Here is a 22,889-nt window from a genome sequence, read left to right as displayed (position 1 = left end):
ATCTCTGTGTCTTAGCTTGGGCAGGTGACTTGTCTCCCTGTCTCTGCCTCCAGCTCGGTAAGACGGGGCATTTACTGCGGCCTCTTTATCTGCCACCCAAAGGAAGGATGCTTGGTGTCTCCAGCCCACGTGCTTTTGTTCAGAGCAGGTATAACGGAAAGCCAATTAACAGGGCAGGTTTAAGGCAGGTATTCCCCACAAGGTACTTGTCACGTCTGTCTCTCCTCATTACCGGTCTCATGTTTAGTCTTTGTGCCAGACTCCCCTTGGGTCTAGCTGCCTGGGAAGGACAAGAGCTGTTTCTCTGGATGTCTGTTGGTCCCCAGCAGTGGCACAGGGAAGCCCGAATGAACCGGTCCCTCCAGCTGCTCTAACTTCCCTGGTGTTCCCACTGCCGTGACTGGCAAGGAAAGGCCCACTGGTTCCCTGGGCCTTTTGTTGCTCAAAGTGACAACCTCCTTATGGGCCCTATAGCCCTTGGCTGGATGCTCCTTCCTCCTCTTGTCCTTCTGGCAACCATTTAATAAGCAAACCCTCCAGTGATGCTCTTCCCGGCAGGTCCACGATGCAGCTATTTGAACTCTGCCTTTTCTTTTTAACCAGGTTCATCTTCTTCCTCCTCCAGGCAATTGGTAATGCCTATGGGAGGGCTCTCACATCCTCCTGCTGCCTTAGATGTCTGAGTACCACTTCCCCTGCTCGCCCAGACAATTGGCAGACTATTTGTTTTCAGTCTCCCTGGAATGAGTCTGGCCTTTTATTCTGTGGCTTTATCCTGCCTTGCCAGCAGCCCTGGAGCTCCCTTGCCAAAGCAAGAGAGAAGAGTTGAGCTCCATGCGCTGAGATGCGACTGGCACTTGTGTGAGACGAGAATTGGGCTGGGATTTGGCCACGTGGCCCAGGTATTTTTGTTTTGATTTCTTTATTTGTTTGCTACTTTTCTTGCTGCCTGCTGCTTCTCTCTGGAGGATCTCAGCTTTTATTATAAAGAAATCAAAATAAAAAAAAAAGGGGGGGGGGGGGGAAGAAGGTGTTGGAGGAAGCAGTGACATTTGGAAATGTGCGCAAAGCAATGCGGTGATGTTTGCCTTAGTCTGCCAAAAGCTTGGAACAACAGCTCGGAGGCAGATCGAGGCTCTCCCTCTTGGCTGTCAGTCCCCTTCCCTGGCTGCATCCCTCAGCGGGCTCACGGCACGCCGGGCTCGCTCCCTTTGCACTTGCCCTCTGCAGCTGCTAAGTGAATGCTATATGGCGTTTTAATAATAACCAAAGGCTGAGGATTTCACATGACTCTGGGAGCTGGGCTACAGAGCTGGGGCTGTAGTGGGTTTAAATTTTTGGAAGAGCAGCCAAACTGGAGGAGCTCTGCAAATGCTGCACACTCCTAGGCTGAGCATCTGCACTCTATACACTGAGGTAACGCCTCAGTTTTGCATCCCAGTTAGGTGGAGTTGGGGAAAGCATCATCAGTTTAAACCTTGCACAGAAACATGGTTTAACAGCTCCCTGCCCGCAGTTCAGTCTCTTTAATGAAGGTAACCATAGATCAGAGTGAGGCGCAAGCTGAAAAATTCAGATCCCAATCCAAACCATGGATGTGCCAGCATTTGGGTGTGTAGGTCTGGAGCTGGAGTCTGACTCACTTGCAAATAGGGACCCTTTACAAAACATGGATCAAGGTTCAAATTCCTGTCCCTCCTCCAAAATTAAATAAAGATTGAAGAAATTCTGAGAACTCAGTGTTTTGGTTCTGGGCCATCTAAGAGGGGTGAAGTATGTGCTTAAGTGCTTTGTTGAATAGGAAGAGACTTGAGCATGTGCTTAATGTTATTAAGTGCTTAGCTGTTTTTGTTGAATCAGGGCCCCTGGCTTTTAAAGTCAATACTAACCCCTTAGCCTGCATCTGAAAGGATTTGGAAAAGAAGTGGCATCCAGATACTGCTGGATGTTTGACTGCTGAGCTCTGCATTCCTGCTTTGAAGGCTTGTTCCTCTAAATCTGCTCTCATAGCTATTCCAAATCATCTAAATGACTTCTTCCTGGCCACCAGGTGATGATGAAGAGAGCAAGGGGAGTTATGGACATTTCACACATGCCCCGGCACAGCTCCTGGAGAAGTTCAGCTGTCCTGCAGTTTCCATCGGTGATCTCAAGGCAGCACGGTAATACCGGCATGTCGAAGTGCGATGCTGTTTTGCTGGCCCAACTGAAGAGGCACACTGCAGGCCTTCTGATGTCCTCTTTTGATGGCTGCTGTGCTGCTCCTTGTAACCAGCTTCTCCTTGTTGTGAGAGCCCCTGAAGTCAGTTTGGTTAAAAGGAGTGGGTCAGCATGAGCTAAGCTGGCTTCCTGTGGGTGACGTGGGGCAGGGAGTGATCACAGGAACACAGCTGGCTGATCCGTCACCAACAGCAGGGAACAGAGAGTAGCTGCAACTTTTCAGCCAGAGTAGATGCTGCTGGAAAGGAGGTGTCCCCAAAAGCCTGCAACAAGAGGATCGATATGAACCTCATCCCCTGAAATAGCGTTTTGGTGGCACAAGAGCTAGAACTGGCAAGCAGTGTTTGAGAGAAAATGAGACTCCAGAAAGAAGTGGGGAAAATAGCAACTTTTCCTGCTTTACAGGTAAAAGAGTGTCTGATACCAGGATGGAAATAGATGGAAAACTTATGCACAGATGAAAGGCTTGAAATGAAATACATTATTCATGAGACTAACAGTTGGAATCTGAGAGCCACTTGGAGGTAATCATCTGAAAAGCGGGAACAGTTCTGGGCAACAATTTCAGCCTATTGCAGAGGCACCAAAATGGTTACCAGAAACTAGGTTTCCTTTTAAAGGAAAGACAAAGTTAAAATCGCAGGACTGGAGTGGCCTTCTCCAGACAAACCAGATGCAGCCCTCCCTCCCCTGTCCCCTCTTCCAGGCCTGGAGGGACAGGCGGGCTGGTTGCTGAGTTGGTCCCGGGGCAGGGCTGGCAGCACTGTCCCATGACTAGCAGTGCCATATGAGGGAGAGCCTTTGATTTGCAATGCCAACATCTTTTGAAATTAAATAACTTCCCCAGTGCTGCCTTGCTGTTGCAGGCTATTTTTCTAAAAGAATTTCCTGTCTGCACATCTGATGCTAATACAGCGAATGGTAACACAAAGATGCAGTGTGCCCTGAATGAACAGTTCAGCTGTTAGATTCAGATTAAAGTTTTGGGTCAATAATTTCTGGAAATTGAAATGCCATTCTTTTCTCTTGCAGGTTTGCAGATGCCTGGGTTGATAGAAAAAGTGTTCTTCCAGGACGAAGCCTTCATTAGAGAAGATTAAAAAGTGATATTCCCTCTTAAGCCAACATTGATAAGAGGCTCGATACTGAAAAAGTGGTGGAACAATTTAAAAACCAGAGATTCAGGTACCGTTTCAGGTCAGTTTTCTGATTCACATCCTGCTGTTTATGTGTTGCAGGCTCCATGACTGCACACCTGACCTTCCAAGTTTTATGGGACTCACTGATGCAAAGCCTGGAGCCAGTGACACCTCCCTTCCTCCAGGCACGTGCCTTAAGCAACAGCAAGAGGTCTGTGTTTGTTCTCCCTAGCACAGTGGAAAGAGAACTATTTCAGGCAAAGAGATTTATGTCTTTTTTTTTTTTTTTTTTAGTGGTTCTTTGGCTTGTTGTTGTTATACACTAAACGAGACTCACTCCTGTTAACCCTCTGCGTATAGAAAACCAGGAGAGAAACAGTGGGTGAAGATGTGAAGATGCAAGTTAAAATTTTAGGTTAAGTTCTTAATTGCAAAATTAAGTTCTTAGATGTAAAGAACATGAGAGTGGGATAGTGAGAGTGAAGCAATGCACTGAGGACCGCCTAGCAGACCGATACTACCACAAGATCTTTTGAGCCTTCTTCCTTTGCACATGTGGCATCTCCTGGTTTAAAGGGAGAGCCCAAATGACAGGGGATGATACACCTAATCTCTCTGCCTCTGACGTCTTATGACCTTGGTTGAGTTATTTAGCCCACCTCAGCTTGCCCACCTCCAAAAGAAGGTTAAAAGCCAGCTCATAAAATGTGCTGTTTGGTGCAAACAAGATACAGGCAGGTTGCCTCTGATTCATATTCAAGGGTCATTTTTCACTGGCACTGGAGCTGATGTAAAGGGTCTTTGTCCAAGTGAGCATCAGCTGAGACTGAATGAACTCCTTTAAAGGCTGTAGGGTTACAATTTTCTGAGGAAAAAAAAAGCAAAAGTCCTTGCTGTTGCTGTCAGATTTGTATGAACTAATGTGTGTTGTGGGTGCAGTTTGATCTTGCTCAGCTTCCCATGGCGTGCAGGCAGGCTTGATTGGAAAGCCTTCCAGGGAACATTTCTGCCCAGCTCCAGGCTCCCATCACGTGGCCTGCTTCAGCTGAGGGGTCCCAAGGCCATCCAAAGAGCGCAACTGCAGCCAGCTCTGCCTTCATCCCAGGCAGTTTGAATGCAAATTGTACTGCAAATTTTGTCCTTTCTTCTGGGAAGGGCTTACTGCTTTGAGCGTGAACCTCTCTGGTCCTGGGTTGAATGCTGAGCTGTGGCTGTTTATGGACGTGTGGAGAGGTAGGCGCAATGATTCAGCTAGCAGGGAAAGCACGACATGTATAAGCCTGTTTGGGACAAGACATTTGGGCCGTGCTGCTGTCACTATCGCTTTACCTTCACTACTGACCATACGTTAGCTGGCTAGGTTAGCCCTGTATGGGGGAAGTGTCCGCACAGGCTGAAATGGTGCTACACTACTGCATAACAAGAGAGCTGTTGCTATCCTTAATTATAGTAGCAATGTTACCATGGTTTTGCAGTGTCCCCAAAGCAGAGCTGGCCCCAGCGTTGCCTCTCTTACACTGCTGCGCTTTGCCTCCCTCCTCCCTACCCCTGTGTGGTCGTCTTTCCTGGGCAGCACAGGGAAAAAGGAGGGCTGGAGGTGAGACCCACGCTCTGCCCTTCCTCCTCTTGGCAGAGAGCTGGAGCAGAGCAGTGCTCCTGGGCACGTGGGGCTGAGAGGGGAATGCAGATGGGTTTTGCTGGGGGAGCAGAGGGTCTTAGCAACGTGAAGGAGCAAGGAAGGGCTCAGCAGCACAAGTGGTCCTCTGTGCATCGGCCATGGGTAGGTCTCTGAAGGCTAGGTCAGAGGTATTGGTGATGGCAGGAGGAAGAGATCTCTGTGTAGTCAAGCACAGGTATGGTGGGACTCCCTTTACTGGGAAGCAAGGATATGTGCTTCTCTAGAGCAGCTTGAGTGCAAAGGCAGAGGGAGAAGGGAAGGCAGCCAGTGACAGGGCTGGGTCTGGCCTTTGCATGGACTTGCTTTACTGGACTGGCTGCCATTGGAGCCTGTGTTAATGTGGGCCCTGAGGAGCACGAGCTCGTGCTCAGTGCATTGTTGTCCCTTGGAGTCTTTATCGATCCTGACATATCCATGCCTAACCTTTTGTCAAAGACATCTTATGATGGAGAAGCTTTCTCCTCCTCATGCTGTTCCAGTGCCTTCTGCTGGGAATTTTTCCTGGGCTGTCTAAATCTCAAGCTGTAATTTAAGCCCATCATTTCTGTTCTTCCACTCCCGGTGGCTGATTATTCATGGTTTAGTAGATATTCTTCTGCAAAGGCCATGCTGGTGAGGCCTGTTCTCAGCCTGATGTGCTGAGATGAACACTGGCAGCACGGGAGCAAGAAGGCATTAAACTAAGCAGATGTCTGTTTCACCAAAGATTAGGCATTTTTAAATGTAAATATGAAACCCAGGCCAGGAGAAGAAAAGGAGCCAAAGCACAAGAACATCAGACATAATATTGTAAGGATGAATCAAAAGTAATTGCAGCAGAACTCAGCTGACATAGTCTGCTTGGTGATGAGGGAGAAAAAAAAACCAAGTTCAAAAGAAAGTGTTTCTTGGAGCAGTCCAGCTCTGACTTCACTTGAACAGCATCCATGAGCCTGCGGAGGGAATGCAGTCCCCACCAGTTAGCATTAAGACATGATGCATTAGGTGCTTCGCTAAAATGCTGGTGAAGTTTCTTTATAGTGAGCAATGAGGGAGGTAGCTTCAAGCTCTGCTTCTTGTCAGCTATGAACATCATGAGTGACACTGGTTTGTTTTAACTCCATGTTTCCCCTCCCCCTGTTGTCCTTATCAGACCCTCTCCTATCCTTAAAACAGAGGTAAAAATGAGCTGAGCTTGCCTGGCTTTCCACCCTTTCCATCCAATTCTCTCGCACGTCTTCCCTAATCTAGGGACTAGAAGCAAGTTTTGCATCTTCTTTGCCAGTTTGACACCTGCTGCAGGCAGGAGGCATTGCTGGAGCAGCACTGCGGTACCTCACCGGGCTCGGCGCTCACCAGCTCTCCGGAGGTTCTGCCCTGCTCTGGCTCCTTTCCTAAGCAGAAGTGTGTCTTTCATGGCCTTGGGGAGCACCACCCCATTTGAGGCAGCAATGGGTGATTCAAAATCAGGCCTCTTCCTGACTCAACAGATGGGCTGCTGCCTGCAAAAAGGAAATTAATGTCTTCACGTGGCTCGCAGTCTGACAGGAATGTCTGGAGAAGCTCTAATGTCACTTCCCCACAAGCAGCTGTCTTCTGCATCCTCTTCCATGGCCTCCTGGGTGACTTCTTGGTTTGCAAACAGTCCATCCTTCCTCCCACATTCCCTCTGGATGGAGCTTTTTGCTGGAGGGTTTCCTGCTCATGTCTCTCCATTTCTGTACAGCTCTGCCTTCTCAGCCGTGCCAGTGCAACTGCTCACGCTTAAAAGTGGATCACTGAAATATCTGGGTTAACAAAAAGGAAAGAAGAGGTTATTTATTTTAACTCAGATCAGGGTCGTGATCTGTTTTCCAGCCATGGTCCCTGCACAGCTGGTGGGACAATGATCTGCAGCAGAGGAGTGCCAAAGGTAGGAAATGCCCAAACTAACAGCTGCAAGGGAAGGGACAGCATCGCTGCCCTCCCCGGGTCCAGCGCGTGTTTCCCTCCCGTACATCAGACTGGGGGAGTCAGATCATCGCAGTGACCCCATGGAAAATGTCTGTCCCTTCACCTGACACCTGGACAGTGGCACTGGGGGTGAGGGAAAGTGGGACCGTGTCTTTTGATGGGAGACCACAGTCAGATCAGATTAGAGTGAGGAGAAACCGGACCCTTGAGGGACCTAATCAAGTTGTCAATGGTTCCTAATGTAGCAGTTGCTAGCAGTTTTTGCCATAACAATACAAACGTAGTAATGTTTTGACAGTCTGGGGTAGTGCTTGTCATCTGAATAACCTGAATTTCTGTTAAAGATCCTATTCCAGGTTTAAGGAATTTGGCCTCTGCGTCTTGTTGACAGCGTGGAAATGTTTCAGTGCTGTACAGACGCAAGGAAATGTAGGCTGAAGGAGTCTGAGAAGAGCAAAATGCATCATAGGTATGCTGCAGTTACCTGTCACCCAGAGAAATTGGTTTTGTTTGACAAAAAATGGAAACATTGCCAGGATATTTTGCTTCAGGTGAGGTTATTTGCTAGAATTGTTTGTGGTTAGTAACGAGCACAAGGTTCACATGTAATAATAATGTAACCATGGTAATACGATAACAGAAACTGAAGTCAGTCTGATTTGCTGATAAGATTCATACCCTATTATATTATCCAATGCAATTAAGAAATGCTTAGAAAATTTAACATTAGAATAGATTAAAATAAAGTATCAGAGGCGTAGTGACAGCTGTGGCTCTTAAGCATAGTCCCCAAGTGGATATTTCCAGATAACGCATTGCCCTGCTTCTGAAGGGCTGTGTTACAGTAAGCAAGGAAAGCAATTGCTTTCATTTTACAAACAGGGAATTGGAATGTTCATCTTAATTTCTGCAATTTCCTGCACTCATTTTAGTGTGACTGGTCAGAAATGAACCTAGGAAAAGTAACAAGTGTTAATTGGCCTTGTTTAATCTAAACTGAATTTAATGATCAGCAGGGGTGGAAGAGGGAAAGACAAAGGTATGCATGGGGATGTAGGGGTTCGCTCCCAGTGGGAAGGAAATTAATGGTGAGATGGGGGTCAGAAACTCTTGCCCCTTGCCGGTGTGTTTTGGATTCGCTGCCCATCATGCCAAACACTACTTTCTCTGGGCCTCTCTTATATTACCAGTGGCAGCCACCTGCTGTTTCTTCTCTTGTAAGCTCCGTGGGGCAGAGGCCATCTCTTTATTCCTTGTATATGAAATGCGAAGGGAACACAGCATTTCTACCCCCTAATATTATAATCATAAGAGATAAGCCATTTCATAACCGCCTCTGTACCAGACAGAATTACACCTCTCATAACATCCTAGCAACAGAGCTCCTCAATCATCGTCTCTTCTCCTTCCCTGCAGATAACTCGCTGCCTCCCTCCTTGCAGTTTCTATGTTCGAGTTTAGGATGGGGAATCTGGGATTATTTGTTTCTGGAGAAGTCCAGCTGATTATCCCAGTGAAGGAATAGCAACTTTACAAAGGAGTGTAAGAGCAAGTCCTTCAGCTGTTGCCACAAGCCAGGAGAGGAATGGAAGACAGTTTAGGACTTGGAGATTTTTTTTCATGTGAGAGTCCTATTACTTAGCCCTTGCTAAAAGTTTTGAGATGTTTGGTTTGCTGAGATAGAGGCCTCCGAAGGTTGTCCACTCAGAGCTAATCTGGGGACTGGGGCCTCCCTCTTATCTCAGACTGGTTTTTCACTGGGATGATCGACTGCAGTGTAACTGAGAGGGGAGAAACCAGTCTTAGTCTCTTGTTCCTTCTGTGCTTAAAATACCTGTTTTACTTGAGGATGATACCTAGCAAAGGCACCCTTTTCTCCATCTTCTCACCGTATTGTCCTCTTCTGGTTCTGTCTTTCATCTGCATTCCACCACCTATGGCCGGACTTTTTGTCTTGCTGCTTATAGACACTTGATTTTGTTGTTTTCTGAACAGTGTCTTCCTGACTAAATTAAAGGGACTGTATTTTATGCTCATTCTCTTTGGTCTTCTTGCTGCCTTCAAACCCTGCCTTTCTGGGCTCTCCCTCCCCTTGTCTCCATGACCTATGCTCTGCTGAGCTTCATCCTAGTTCTTGAATATTCTTTTGTGGACCTTCCCTCATTCTTGGTGTCTTAGGTCACGTCTTGTTTTCCTTCTATTATTCACATGATTTGACATTTCTCGCTGGCTGCTCACTCGCACATCTCCTTCTCCCATGCTGCCCAGCCTCCTAATTCCCACTGCTTCTCTGGCAGTTATTATTCCTCCACCTGTGGGGTGAAACCTGGGCTCCTTTTTCTTCAGATTCCCCTTCCATTCCTCTTTGCTGATCCTAGCCGCACAGTGAGTCTTGTTCAGTCAAAGCTGCATTCTCCTCTCCACGTGATGTAGGCAGTTGACTGTTTTGGCAGTTCTTGTGTTTCTTTTCCTTCCTGGAACTGATGCGCTGCGAAGGATGAACACAGAAATGTCAGCAGGGAGTACAGGAGACGAGCAGCATCTTATACTCTTCGGAGTAGAAGAGGTGACTTGGGAGGGAGGCAGGAATCGGACTGAAACGTACCAAATGATAAGTGGCAAAAATAAATAAATCTGAACCTTAAGACAGATTTTATTTAGCAACGTAATTTATTTTTGAAGCAACATCTACATTGCACAGTGTGCAACAGCACAGAAATAGTTGAAATAGCTTTGCATGAATATTGCATGAAGCTTGGTGTACAAATGCATACAAGCCACAGAGCTACATGCAAAATCTGGCTAAAAAGGGTGAAGGAAAAAGTGGGAGCTCTCTGCTTCCGTATCTGGACAGCTTCTGGTACGCGCTTGGGAAAGTGACTCTGCATTGCAACACAGCTTTCAGCATAAACATGCTCAGAGGCTGCTGCGTGCCAAGCTCCACGGAGGAGAGAAAGCCATGGAGCAGGTTTTTAGGTCAGCAGTGGTGGCCCATAGGTTGTGGGGCAGAGGCTGAACCTGCTTCTGGGCCTTTTATGGGCCCAGGTACACAAAACGAGCGGAGAGACAGCGGTCCAGTATGGGACTTGTTTGTCACTTCCAGTTTTGCTTAGCAACCTCAGTCAATCCTTTGCCCTTGGGGCATCCCTTGTCCTTTCAGTGTTTGTCAGTTCTCTCTGTGGCTGCAATTTCATGGTCTCTTGAATCTGGCAGGGGTGATATTGCTCCCCAAAGAAGTGGCCCTGCCTTCTCTGGCTGCTTATGCCTGCGCCGCCTCAGTTCCCCCCTTTCGCTGGCACATACAACTACGTCTACATTAGCAGCTAGGACAGCGCAACAGGCGTGGATTTGCCGAGCAGGATGGCTGTACTGAGGACCTGCCACCCACGCTCTACGTATTTCAAGGGTGTTTCCTTGGGCTAGTTGTGTTCCCGTCCTGCAGACCGAATGCCCATTAATGAACATCCATTAGTGGTTGGAGTGCTTTAGGTGTGCTCCCTCCTTCTGCTTTTGTTTTACCCCAAAGCAACTCGGTTCATTTGTTCTCAAATCCCTCCGCAATGTGAATCGCAGCATGGTAAACCCGAACGATGTAGAGAGCCGGTTCAAAAAGGCACTCGAATCCAAACCGAAATATTAACATAGACGCACTGTGCTGACACGACTGCGCGGTGAACCAGCTGTGGGGTGAGATCAAAAGCAAAAAGAAACGGAGCTAGCTTTAGCTTCGACCATCCTCTGAGCTGATGCGTGTGGCCTCACCAAATTTGGGCCAGTATTTGGGAGGGACCGAGGGCTGGCTATAAGCCGCAGGAGGAAAAAGGATCTCCTTTTTAGAAAGCACTTTACATTGGTTTAGAAAGACTGTGAAGTAATGATCTGTATCAGCCGCAGGCTCTCGGAACAAGGGCCAACACCTCCAATGGCCGCAGTAGGTGTACGGCACACCACCGCAACGCGTCTACTGCAAACAGCACGGGAGTGGGGAGACGAATTTCATCCAAGACCTTTCAATACCACAAAGACTCATAATCTTCTGAGGGACAGAGGCAGAGCAGGAAAGAGCATTTCATTATGCTCATAATGTGAGAGCCGCTGTATGGCAGGCTCACATCTTTCCAAACAAACCCCATATTGTGAAGGGCTCCCTCAGTGCTTTCTTCATTTCTTCGTCCTCTTCCATTCCACCACCCCACCACCCCCCCGAATATGTCTGGAACTCGTTTTTTGCTCTATTTTGATACTAACATTTTTCTCTTTTTGTCTTTGGCATCTGTACTCCCCCCGCCCCTTTCCACTGTGCGCCCATTGAGAACCTAATTGCAGATCCCTCGCTGCCATCGGCCTACATGCCGTTACAAAGTTCACTTCATTACGGCTTTTTTGGCTACTCGACTCAAAACGGGCTTCGAAGCAACGCCTCGCTGCTGCTTCCATCCTCGTGCCTACGCCGCGGTCAGCACGCTGGTGCAAGGGCTGCCATGTGCTCCTCTGCTTTCCACCTTTCCCTGCCCGCTCCTTAACACCCTCACGCCTTCACGCCGGGGTGTTTTATCCCAGAGGCATCCTTCCCGCTCCTGTTTTTCGGACGCGTCGGGGCTGTATCAGCAAGGCGGCACCACAACGTGCTGCCCGTGCTCCGGTGCCTACGCCGTGCAGGGGTCAATCGCTGGAGTTTTTTGGGCAGCTCAGCGGGGAGCACGCCCGCGTACCCCACCTCGGGCCCGGCGCGGGGGGACGATGGAGGCGGCGGCGGAGGAGGAGGAGGAGGAGGGCGACGGCGGCCGGGGAGCCGCTGCCGGGCGGGGAGAGAGGGAGGGATGGGGGGATGGAGGGAGGGATGGAGGGAGGGATGGAGGGAGGGGAGGCGGGCGGTGGGCGGGCGCGGGGCGGCGGCAGCCGGGGAGGGAGCCCGGCGCCCCGCGGCCCATTCGCGACCGGCGGCGGCGGCGGCGGCGGCGGCGGCAGCAGCGCTCGGCGGCGCTGGGCCCCCCGCGGGCAGGGCCTGTCAGCGGCGGCCGCCCCCTCCCCTGCCATGAAGGCGAGCGCCGGGGCAGCGGCCGCCGCGGCGGCGGGGCCGGGGGGCCCGCGGGAGCCCGATGCTCGCTGGCGGGAGAAGGGCGAAGCGGAGGCGGAGCGGCAGCGCACCCGGGAGCGGCTGGAGGCCACGCTGGCCGGGCTGGGCGAGCTGGAGTACCTGAGGCAGCGGCAGGAGCTGCTGGTCAAGAGCCTCCTGCTGCGGCGGCCGGCGGGCGCGGCGCCCGGGGCGCAGGGCGGCCGGGGGGAGCCGGCGGGCGAGGGGCCGGCGCCGCGCAGCCTGGAGGAGAAGTTCCTGGAGGAGAACATCCTGCTCCTGCGGAGGCAGCTGGTGAGCGGCGGCGGCCGCGGGGCGCCGGGGCCGCGGGATGCCCGGGGGGGGCCGGGGGGCGTCCCCGCGGGGCCCTGCGAGGCGCGGGCGGCTCCCCGCGGAGCGGCGCGGAAGGGGGCTGGCCGCCCCCCCGGGGGGGGCATGCCCACGCCGCTGTCACGCCGGCCGCAGCCTCCCGGCCGCCCCCCCGGGGGGTGCAGGTGAGGCGGCGGGGAGCAGCGGCTGCCGGCGGCCGCGTCCCCCGCTGGGGTTGGGCGAAGCAAAATGGGTGGCGGCCGGGTGTTAGCGGCGTTTTGGTGGTGGCTGCAGGGTTCCCCCTCGGTCTGCAGAGCCGGGCCGGCGGCCCGACTTCCATTCAAGGCAAGAGAGGCGCCGGCGTTGCCTTCAATGGAAGTTGGGAAGCGAGCTCCTGGGTCCCAACCCCGAGAGCAGGCACGGAGCGCTCCGGCACGGGCAGGATCGGGCCCCTTAAAAGAAGGGATGCTTTTGTTGAAGGATGCGCTTTGTAGCTGGTGTGGGAAGAGATGGAGGGCGGCATGAAGCGGCAGATCATTTTTCAATGAAAATAGCGTACAGCTGTGCCTGGCGGTCTTTGTGCACGGCTCAGCATTTGCTTTCAGCCGGGGAGAAGTTGGATTGCGTGATTTATTTGCCTGATTTCTTCTCCCCCCCCCCTTTTTTTTTCCCCCTTTTTTTCTTGTTGGCCTTTTGGCGCAGTGAATTTAGGATGATTTCCTTCTTCAAAAGCTCAAAATAAATTATTTTTGCTGCTGAGAAGGGGGTGGGAGCCGAAGAGCTGTCGTGAAGGACCAGGGAATCATTACTCAGAGGAAAAAAAAAACCCCAAAAACCTCGGGGATTTGTGGTAGAGCTTTAATTTGTGCACTTGACATTGCAGATTGGAAGCAGATGGGGTGCTCGCTGGGGGAGGGGGGACACTGGTGGCAGTAGGTGGCGCGGCGAGTTACCGCTTGAACCCGTCGCCTCTGCCAGCCTGGCTGCCAGCCAGCTCCCCGCTCCCCGCAGAAATGCGGGAGAAGACTTGGGAATCGCCCCTTTGGTTCTCCAAGGATGGCGTTACATGCCAGCACATCTTCAAACAGCCTCGCTAATACTCCCAGCGTTTGCTTTCCCTTTGCCCGAGGACTGGGCCACCCCAGGGGAAAGGTTATCCTGGATTTAATGGGTTTAGAACTAGTCCGGCGCTGAGCGTCAAAACTCTTTGCGCTAAGCGTATCAGAGCACTGCTGGGCGCCGATCAAATGATGCACTTGGAAAAAAAGAGATAAACCTTCCTCCTGCCTCCCCCACTTTCCCCAAAGCCAGAACAATTAAAGGGTATGAAGCTGAACAGATGATGGATAAGCAACATTATAATGCACACAGGGAAACTGATTGCGTTGACCGTGGGTTAATGAGTGCCTTACAAAATCGTTTCTTATTGCTCATTTTATGCCATCAAATTACCTTCATAAATAGCCTTAAAATTCACCTTGCAGCAATTTTATACAATTATAATGGGAGAAGAGGAAGAATTACGCTTCCTTCCTGCTGCACTGCAAAACTAATAAAAGGGCCGTGATCCCAGCCCTGGGAATCTCGCTGTCTATACGGTAGACTCGAAGCTCATAACGTGTAGCAGAACAAGGCGGTTCCCACACGACAGGCACTTGTTGGCAGAGCTGTTTCGTCCCATTGTGCGAACAGATGTGATCTTTGACTAACAGCACTGTGGTGGTGAACGTCCCCTATTACACTGGCAAAGCTGTCCTTTCACCGAAGTAGCCCGCTTCATGCGCACAGGTCTGGTTTGACCATGTCGTACCATACAGCTTTGTTGTCACAGCTGTGGTCCTGCAAAGGAGCGCTTTGCCGACATGGCGTGTTGGTCTTCCTAAATTGTGGCGTGTGCTCCTTATGTGGAACTGGCTGGAAGAGGCTGGAATGAAGTGCCTGCATAATTCTCCAGTGAAGTAGTTATCCAGCGCATCTATCTAGAGTTTCAGGGCTTTGTTCTGTTCTGTCTTTTTTATAAAAGAATATCGACAGGGTATTTCCACGATGCTCGGATGGAGAAGGCTGATTGTCTTTGGACCCCCTTCATGTCTGCCCCACTGAAGGAGCTGATGTTGTTTGTCTCCTTGTTTTCCAGAACTGCTTGAGGAGGAGGGACGCCGGCCTACTAAATCAGTTACAAGAGCTAGATAAGCAAATAAGTGATCTCCGCCTGGACGTGGAAAAAACGACAGATGAACACCTTGAGACAGACAGTCGTCCAAGTTCAGGTAAGGCCAATATTCAGCAGAATGGAGCCTCCCTTGGTACCTGGAATTCACCTGGCTGTAGTTTTCAGTACTGCAACAGTAAATATCTATAGGATGTTCACACTCCGATAATTAATGCCTACTAGCAAAGTTCACCTACCACTGGAAAGGTTTTGCTGTTTGTAGACAACAGATTCAGAGGAGCATTTCAAGCTTAGTTAGATTTTTAGTGTTTGAGGCATTTTTTTTTTCAAGGCCACCCACAAATTAGTTCAAAAATTCTTGAATTAGTTCTAATTCTCCTGCATATTAGGAAGGAGGCTGCAGGAAAAATGGTGAAAGGAAGCACCACCAGCAGGAGGAAGATGTAAAAATTGATCTTACAGCCAGAAGGGATCTTTGAATCAAACAATTTGATCCCCCATATATTGAATTTCATCCCATTCTAACTGTGTTGAAGCCAATAAGTGGTATTTAACTATGGGGAACCTTTCCTAGAGGCATGTAGACTTGTTCTGAAGACACTAAAAAGTGGAGAATCCGCCAACTTGCAACTGTTAAGACCATTGCTAATGTCTAGTCTGAATTTGACTTGTTCCAGCACTGATTTTTTTATATGCTTTTCTCCCATAGAGTAAGGTCTTTTCTAGTATCCAGCTTTTTCTCCTCTTGGAGGTGCTATACAGTGTAATTCCTGACTCTTTTTGATGAGCTAAACAGGTCAAGTTCATTAAGTCATTTGTTTTAAGGCATTTTTCCCAGCCTTTAAATAGCTCTATGGCCCCTTTCCAATTTTTTAGCTTTGTTTTAAGCATGCTGGATTCGAGGACTAGGCACACCGTTCCAATGTCTTTCCTACCAGTGCTGTATAGACTGCTGAAGTAATTTCCCTACTGCTATTCATTAGTCTCTTTGTACATCCAACAGTCTCATTAGCTTTTTTTGCCATATCATTAAGCTTGATTGAGCTGCTTTTCCACGCTGACTAAGTCCTTTTCAGGATTATTGTTTTCCAGGATGCATCCCCATTCTGTAGACATGCCCTGGATTCCTTATTCCTAAATGCACAATTTAGATTTTGATTATGGTATGTCATATTTTTCTTGAGTAGTCCCAGTTTACCAGGAAATTAAATTTTCTGTGTCTGCACATTATTTACCATTTTCCTTCTTTCCGTCATCCATGAATGTTATATTTATCTCCAGAACTTTGAGGAAAATAATGGATAGCATTGGACCCAACACTTGGTGAAAATTTTGTAGTCAAGTAATAGTTGGAGAGTCTGTCTTGGAAGTATAATGCACTATTAAATGAGCGGGCTGTCAAACACAGCCTGGATCCTTCTTGCTAAAATCTGAAAACCCCTGTAAAGGGTAAAACCCCAAGCCCTGTAAAGGTTAAAAAAAAATTTCAAAATTTCATATGCTAAGTAAAGTTCTCCTTTTTTACTTTTAAGTGCTTTACTTTTAAACGGAGTCCTTCATAGCAATAAGGATATTACTAAATTGTGCACTGTTTTTTGGGTGACTGAATGAAATCCCATAACTAATTGCAATAGAGTAAGCCAACATAAACATGAGCTTGACTGCCTTTCTAGGGACACAAATGGTAACTTTGTGTAGACATAACTAATATAAATCCAAACTCTTATTTTTATAGGGTTTTATGAGCTGAGTGATGGAGCTTCTGGATCGCTCTCCAATTCATCTAACTCTGTCTTCAGTGAGTGTTTATCCAGTTGCCATTCTAGCACTTGCTTTTGCAGCCCTTTGGAGGCAACACTGAATATCTCAGATGGACGCCCTAAATCTGCAGGTATAGTAAAAGCAGGTCGAATACATCATACTCCAGGAGGTGGCTTTGGCTTTGGAAATACTGCCTCAGGAGTATCTGGGTTGGATTAACCCTTCTTCCTTTCATTTGATGTATTGTGCTCTGAAAAGATTCCAGTGCCTATCACGTACATGGGTCACGAGGCAGGACTCTTTCCCCTCCGCTAGTCCAGCCTTACATGTGAATATGTCGCTCTAAACACATGAAGGGAACATGTGAAAATATGACAGCTGCTCTACCCAGTAGAGGGCAGTGGTACCTATACACAGAAACGCATTAGTCGGCTAATTTCTCATGGTTTCCTTTAGAACAGCATTTTTACTAAATAGCAATAATGAAAGATACCTCAACAGTCATGTCCTCATTAAAGTGACAGAGCAAGGAGCTACCTACAGGTTTTAGGAGGTCAGGGTGCGCGTCAGTCTCTTTGTAGCTGTCATTTTGTCAGTTCTGATGGTCCTCAACCCCTAGGTGACCATGCTGAGGTGTGTCCTGCATTTATATAGTATAGACAAACAGACATCATGGACAGGGAAAAAGTATTTTGTCTCTTTGGTAGAGAGCTGTTGACTTTCTTGGACACTAGGGTGAAGATGCAAGCCTTAATGTGTGGGATGGTTAAACAGGAGGGTGGCCTTTGTTGTCCAGAAAGGACACTTCAGCAGGACTTTTGTGATCAAGCATTATTGCTTGCAGCCATACTCATTCAAAAGCCTTAGTTCATTCTGGGTTGTGGAGGATGCTCCTAACCATAGTATTTCCAATTTCCATTCTGCTCTTTACGGTTAACTTACAGTGATTTTTTTTTTTTTTTTTTTGTGAATCGAAGACAAAGTAACTCAAGTTCTTCTAACTCTAACGTGGGAAAATACAGATGGGGATACGTTCATTCTGAGGTGCTGAGAAGTCCTCTAAGTTATCCTTTGAGCAGCTGGAGGTAATTTAATGCTCCCTGATGTATGGTATATGTGATCTTCATCAGCCATACATAAAAAGAAAAACATACACAAGGATTTCCAGCAGATTGCATTGCTGGGTTTTTTCTGTATACATCATGAAAAACTAAAAATCTCATTATTCATACCGTCTTACTTTTAGAAATGAAATGTCACAAACTGGCACATTACAAAGAAGTATTTTTGTCAACATTTCCTGACTCAGACATAGAATTTAGGAAATGCGGCAAAACCGTGAGGTGATCTGGAGGAAGTTCATGGTCCTAACTTCCCTGTCCTTCCTCTCCTGCTCACAGGAACGTCATCTCTATCAGCTAATTTCATCAAGGTCTGTGAGACCTCTTTTGAAATAAGCCTTAGATAAGTGATGAGCACTGAGCATTCAAATTTGAGTACCCTGTCTGAAGTTTCTAGCCCAAGGGTAGAAAACAGGACTGACAGTGATCTAGAAGGATCATTTTGATTGTACCCCTACCCAAGAAGACAAGGGCAACGTAAGCTTAAGAAAATAATAATCTTAGGTGCTTGGATTGAAGCCCTGCTCCTAAGGACGCTTACCTCCCAAGTAAGTGCCTTAGCCATTAAATCTGACTCATGCATCCTGAAATGCACTGGATTTCTCTTACAGAACTCTCTTTGCAGAGCCAAGGCTAGGATGTCAGCTGGATTGACCTGCACTCCTTTTACTTGTGTGGAAAGATGAGCCTGTTTCCCATTCTTTAACCCTTTACTGCTCAAAAGGAGCATCTGTTATTATTATTAGTGTTATTATAATTATAAAATTCTTATGATGATAATAATAGTAGTGATAATAATAATAACAACAATGAAATTAAATCTGGATTTTTTTTGACCCAGGATACGCGTGAAAAAATCTGGAAGTGAAATTTGTCAAAAGCTAAAAGAATTCATTGCACTTTTGTCTATATTTTTTATGTTTCCCTTTGGATTTAGCAAAGTAAATTATAAAACTCCTATGTGCTGAGGCCCGCACTGAGTTTTAGAGGTGCCTGTGTAGTGTATAAACAGAAGAGACCCTTACAGACTTCTGGGTGGCTTGGAAGTAACATAGGAAACTCTTAGCAACCTAGCCGCAGGTTTGAAACCAAAGTAAATGTTCTCATTAGGGCTGTGATTTTTATTTTTTTAACCATGTAGTCATATTGGGGCAAATCCTACATAGATGCAGTTAACAAGGAGACCCGCAGAAGAATAGTGCTGCTTTTATATCGTTTAAGCGACATCCCTGGTTGCAAGTTTTCTACTGTTTGAACAGCACTGCTGTTGTATAAACATTGCATCATATGTGTAGATGGGACCGGAGTCCTTGATGGCACGTGAAAAACGTATCAGAACTGTCCCTGGCAGGCTCTCTAAACTCTTCTAAAATGCCTTTCAGATCTCATAGGCTGGATGGACTATAATAAGGAAGGCCAGCATGAGGACCAGACTGCAGGCTCTGTCTGTCGCTCTTTGTCTACACCGCACTCAAATTCCCTCGATGTCGTTGCAGATGTACATCCAAAGTACCAGTGCGATCTCGTGTCTAAAAACGGGAACGATGTCTACCGGTACCCCAGCCCACTCCACGCGGTAGCTGTGCAGAGTCCCATGTTTCTTCTCCCCGTGACTGAAAACCCCCAGCGAGAAGAGGAGAGGCTTGGTTGTGATATTAGCGACGTTTGCTCCAGATCTGAAACGGACTCAGGAAAATCCGCCAACGCCTTTCTCCCGCAAGGCTCCTGGCCGGCGCCGTGCCCTTCCACCAGCAAGAGGATAGACGGGTACATCTTAAGCCTGGTTCAGAAAAAGACTCATGCGGTAAGGACTAACAAACCGAGGACGAGTCTCAACGCCGATCCCACCAAAGGGATCTTGAGGCATGGAAGCATGTGCGTCAGGCAGCCCGCAGGGGTGGTGGCTCACGGTAACGTCGTAAACCTGAAGAGCTCCAAGCAAGCGTGCTTGCCTTCCAGTGGGACCACCGCTCTGGACCATGCGGCACCTTCCCCGTTAAAGCAGAGGCCGAGGGAGCCGGCTGGCGAGCAGCTGGAGAGTAGGAAGGCACCTTTGCCGGCGGCTTTCCCACCCGCCGTGGCGGGCGAACTTCAGAGCAAGCACGTGCCGCGGGGCGTCAAACCGGCACCTCCGGAGCTCAACCGCAACGCAGTGGCCACGGCAGGGGACGTCCCCAAGGAGAACGGCCAGCTCTTTGCCGCGTCTCCCAAAGACAGCCCGGGGAAGACCGTGGTGCTGCAGCCGGAGAACAGGGTCAGCCAGCCTCCCAAAAAAATCCTGCTGAAGAGCAGCTTGCAGGCGGCTCGCTCCTCGTCGCCTGCTGTCGAGGAGCGGCCCGCGCTGGATTTCAAAAGCGAGGGCTCTTCCTCCCAGAGCCTGGATGATGGGTTGCTGGTGAATGCCCAGTACATACCGGCCCAGCAGCAAAGCGTGAAGCTTCACAAAGGCACCCGAAATGTCAAGATTTTGAAAAGCTCTGCGCTGAAACACAGGCCCCACCTTGCCAACGGGCTGGAAAATGGTTCGCAGACCTTGCGGGAGAAAACCAAGCCGGTGGGCAAGAAGTGCCGCTTTCCTGATGAGTTGGATACAAATAAGAAACTGAAAAAACCCTCCTCACGGGGGAAGAGAGGCAGCGGCTTGCAGCCGGAGTCGGGCCTCCAGAGTCGGCAGGCTGGCCTGCACAAATCCACCATCCGATCCCATGGGCATGGCCGAGAGGTTGTGGTGGCCAAGCCTAAACACAAGCGGGCTGACTACCGCCGGTGGAAGTCGTCGGCGGAGATTTCCTACGAGGAGGCCCTGCGGAGGGCGAGGAGGAACCGGCGGGAAGGTGTGGGGGTCTACTCGCAAGTCCCCCTGCCCTACGTCAGCCCGTACGCCTACGTGGCCAGCGACTCGGAGTACTCGGCGGAGTGCGAGTCCTTGTTCCACTCCACCGTGGTGGACACGAGCGAGGACGAGCAGAGCAACTACACAACGAACTGCTTTGGAGACAGTGAGTCGAGCCTGAGCGAGGTGGAGTTTGTAGGGGAGAGCACGACCACCAGCGACTCTGATGAGAGCGGGGGCCTTATTTGGTCTCAGTTTGTCCAGACGCTCCCCATCCAAACGGTCACGGCGCCGGAGCTGCATGAAAATGCGGCGAAGGCCTTTGTCAAAATCAAAGCCTCCCATAACCTCAAGAAGAAAATCCTCCGCTTTCGGTCGGGCTCCCTGAAGCTCATGACAACTGTCTAGTGAGGTGACTTGGTGGAATGTATCTGCTTCTGCTTTCGGAAGCAAGGTGCTTTTGTGTACATATTTCCACAGATTTTTTTTTTTTTTTTATACAAATATTTAAAACTTAAGGTAAATTATGTCACTTGTCTTCAGAACTTGGGTGGATACTAGTGCCTTTTACGTGGAAATAAAAGACCATTATACTCGTTTAAAAAAAAAAAACAAACCACATAACACTGCCATTTCAGTGGTGAACAGCCTCCAGTGCATGGTATCAGAAGGCTTTGAAAAAAGGCTAATGTTCTGGGAATGGATCTTCCTTGCCTAGTTTTTCCAGTTCTGGGTCTTATACAGGATATCGACAGCTTAAGGTCATAAGTTTTTAGGGGATAAGGGGGAGGGAGTGCGGGTGGTCTTCATGTTTTTGCTTGTCCCTTTCTGCTGCTCCTGCTGCCACATCTTGAACTTCTTCCTCCTGGTAGTCTGGCCTGTTTTTTTTTCTTTTTTTCTTTTCTTGTTGATCCTCTTCTTGAAACTCACCCCCGTCCTCCCCTAGCTTTCCCACACCAGGAAAGGGCTCCAGTTCAATCTGTCTTCAAGGTTAAGTTGCCTTCTCTGGAGTGCACTCTGCTCTGATCTCCTGGGAGTCCCGCTGCAGACGGCAGTGGTGTTCAGAGTAAACTGTTGGAGCAGCTGACCAAGGCTTAGTAACTTCAGTATATTGTGTAAAACTGCTTTTGAAAGAGAAAAAAAACCATATGCATGTCACGTGCATGAGTATCAGTAGTTTTAATATTCCTGTTGATGTCCAATTTACTGTACATCATCAATGGCTGTTTTTATATATATATCATTGTGTAAATTAATATAACACATCATATGCTGTAATAAACAGTCTGTTTTAATATTTGTTTAAAGTTTGTTACATTGGTGCAGACCCAGTGAATGGTTTTATATTGGCATTGTTGCCACTTAGATGGCTCTTTGATGTGACCTGTTAATGTTCCCTGCATTTAGCCATGCAGGAAACTGAGCAAGTTTTAAATGTTGCTGTGGATGTGACTTGTGCTTTGAGGGAACTGGATTGTCATGGCTCCTCTTGTTCTTCCCATAACTTGCATTTTTTTTTAAAGGCAAGGTGGGATTTAGAAGCTCAGAGGCATCTTCAGGTTGTTGCTTGTGGGTAGCTCATGTTGCAGAGCAGATGGAAAAGTAGTATTAATCCTCCTCGCTGTCAGGGTGCTTGCAGACTTTGGTTGGTACAACACAGGGGCAGATGGTAAGTTTCTGTAACCAAATAGATCTGTGTAACGCAACAGGTGTCCCTCTGAAATGTCCGCTGAATGAATCCCCAAGAGCTGTGTGCCCTGGGAGCTGGGCTGGGTGGAGGAGAGCATAGACTCGCTCTCCCTGGTGCCCTCTTTAGGTACGGTAGCTGACTGTATCACAACCCTGACAAGGTTATGGAAAGAAGTGACAATTGTGTCACCTGCAGGTCTCTGTCTCAGTTTCTTTCTTCCCATAGGACTGGAGGTGAGCCTCTGCCAGCAAAGGAGAAAGGAGCTAACTGTAGACAGCACTGCTTCCCTTCGCAGCAGCAGCTTTGAAGCTGCCTGGTGGGAAGGCTGGAGGTTTATGGTGCATGCATGTCTGATGGAGCAGGCCCAGAGGATGGGCTGGTTTCTGCAGGTTCATCTTCTGCTCTGGCATCCGTGAAGTGGTGGACATACAGCTGGCGTGGATGCTGTGACTGGTACGAATTTCAAGGATATGTGTGCAGCCTGTCCATTCCATAGCAAGATCTGCTGAGCAGACACCTTCCTTTGTGGTTCCTCTGTGTCCTTCCTACTGTCACCCACCTGAAATGCAGAGCAGGTTTTTTTCCTCAGGTTTCCTTGCATTGCAAACATAGGAAGGAGAGGTCTACCCGGAATTCAATGTCTCTGGGAGCAGCTTCTGAGACAGTGGTAACACTTTTTCTGTGTGACAGATTTTTGTTTTTTAATCTGCAGTGTTGTGGATCCCTACCTGTAAAATGTCTCTCATATTATTTTTTTCTCCCTTTTTTAATAGAGGAATGTCAGTTTCTGTAAGGGGTCTCACAGTATAGTTGCAAGGTTCTGGATTCAGTGACCCAGAAAGTCCTTGCATTTCCATCTCCTGTGATACAGGAAAAGCTGTAACTCACCTTAGCTGGTGACAACTCTCCCATTGCTTCACACATGGAAGGGCAGACTGTGTGTGTATATATATATATAT

General features: G+C 48.6%; 1 protein-coding gene across 1 annotated transcript; it reads left to right on the top strand.

Annotated features, from left to right (window-relative positions):
• Nucleotides 1-12,004: 12,004 nt before the first annotated feature.
• Nucleotides 12,005-20,648, top strand: DACT1 (dishevelled binding antagonist of beta catenin 1). The gene is made up of 4 exons (XM_075713095.1): nucleotides 12,005-12,337; nucleotides 14,490-14,622; nucleotides 16,261-16,416; nucleotides 18,790-20,648. The coding sequence occupies exons 1-4, from the start codon at nucleotides 12,005-12,007 to the stop codon at nucleotides 20,646-20,648; spliced, it is 2,481 nt and encodes an 826-aa protein (XP_075569210.1).
• The last annotated feature ends 2,241 nt before the right edge of the window (nucleotides 20,649-22,889 follow it).

The sequence above is a fragment of the Pelecanus crispus genome, chromosome 6, assembly GCF_030463565.1.
Source record: "Pelecanus crispus isolate bPelCri1 chromosome 6, bPelCri1.pri, whole genome shotgun sequence".
Taxonomy (NCBI): Eukaryota; Metazoa; Chordata; class Aves; order Pelecaniformes; family Pelecanidae; genus Pelecanus; species Pelecanus crispus.
Note: the sequence above shows the minus strand (reverse complement) of the source record. Positions and strands in the feature narration are given on the sequence as shown.

Coding starts and splice junctions, on each gene's coding strand:
- DACT1 (XM_075713095.1), top strand. CDS start 12,005: ATGAAGGCGAGCGCCGGGGCAGCGGCCGCCGCGGCGGCGGGGCCGGGG. Junction 12,338..14,489: donor TGCTCCTGCGGAGGCAGCTG/GTGAGCGGCGGC, acceptor CTTGTTTTCCAG/AACTGCTTGAGGAGGAGGGA. Junction 16,417..18,789: donor TGGACGCCCTAAATCTGCAG/GTATAGTAAAAG, acceptor AATGCCTTTCAG/ATCTCATAGGCTGGATGGAC.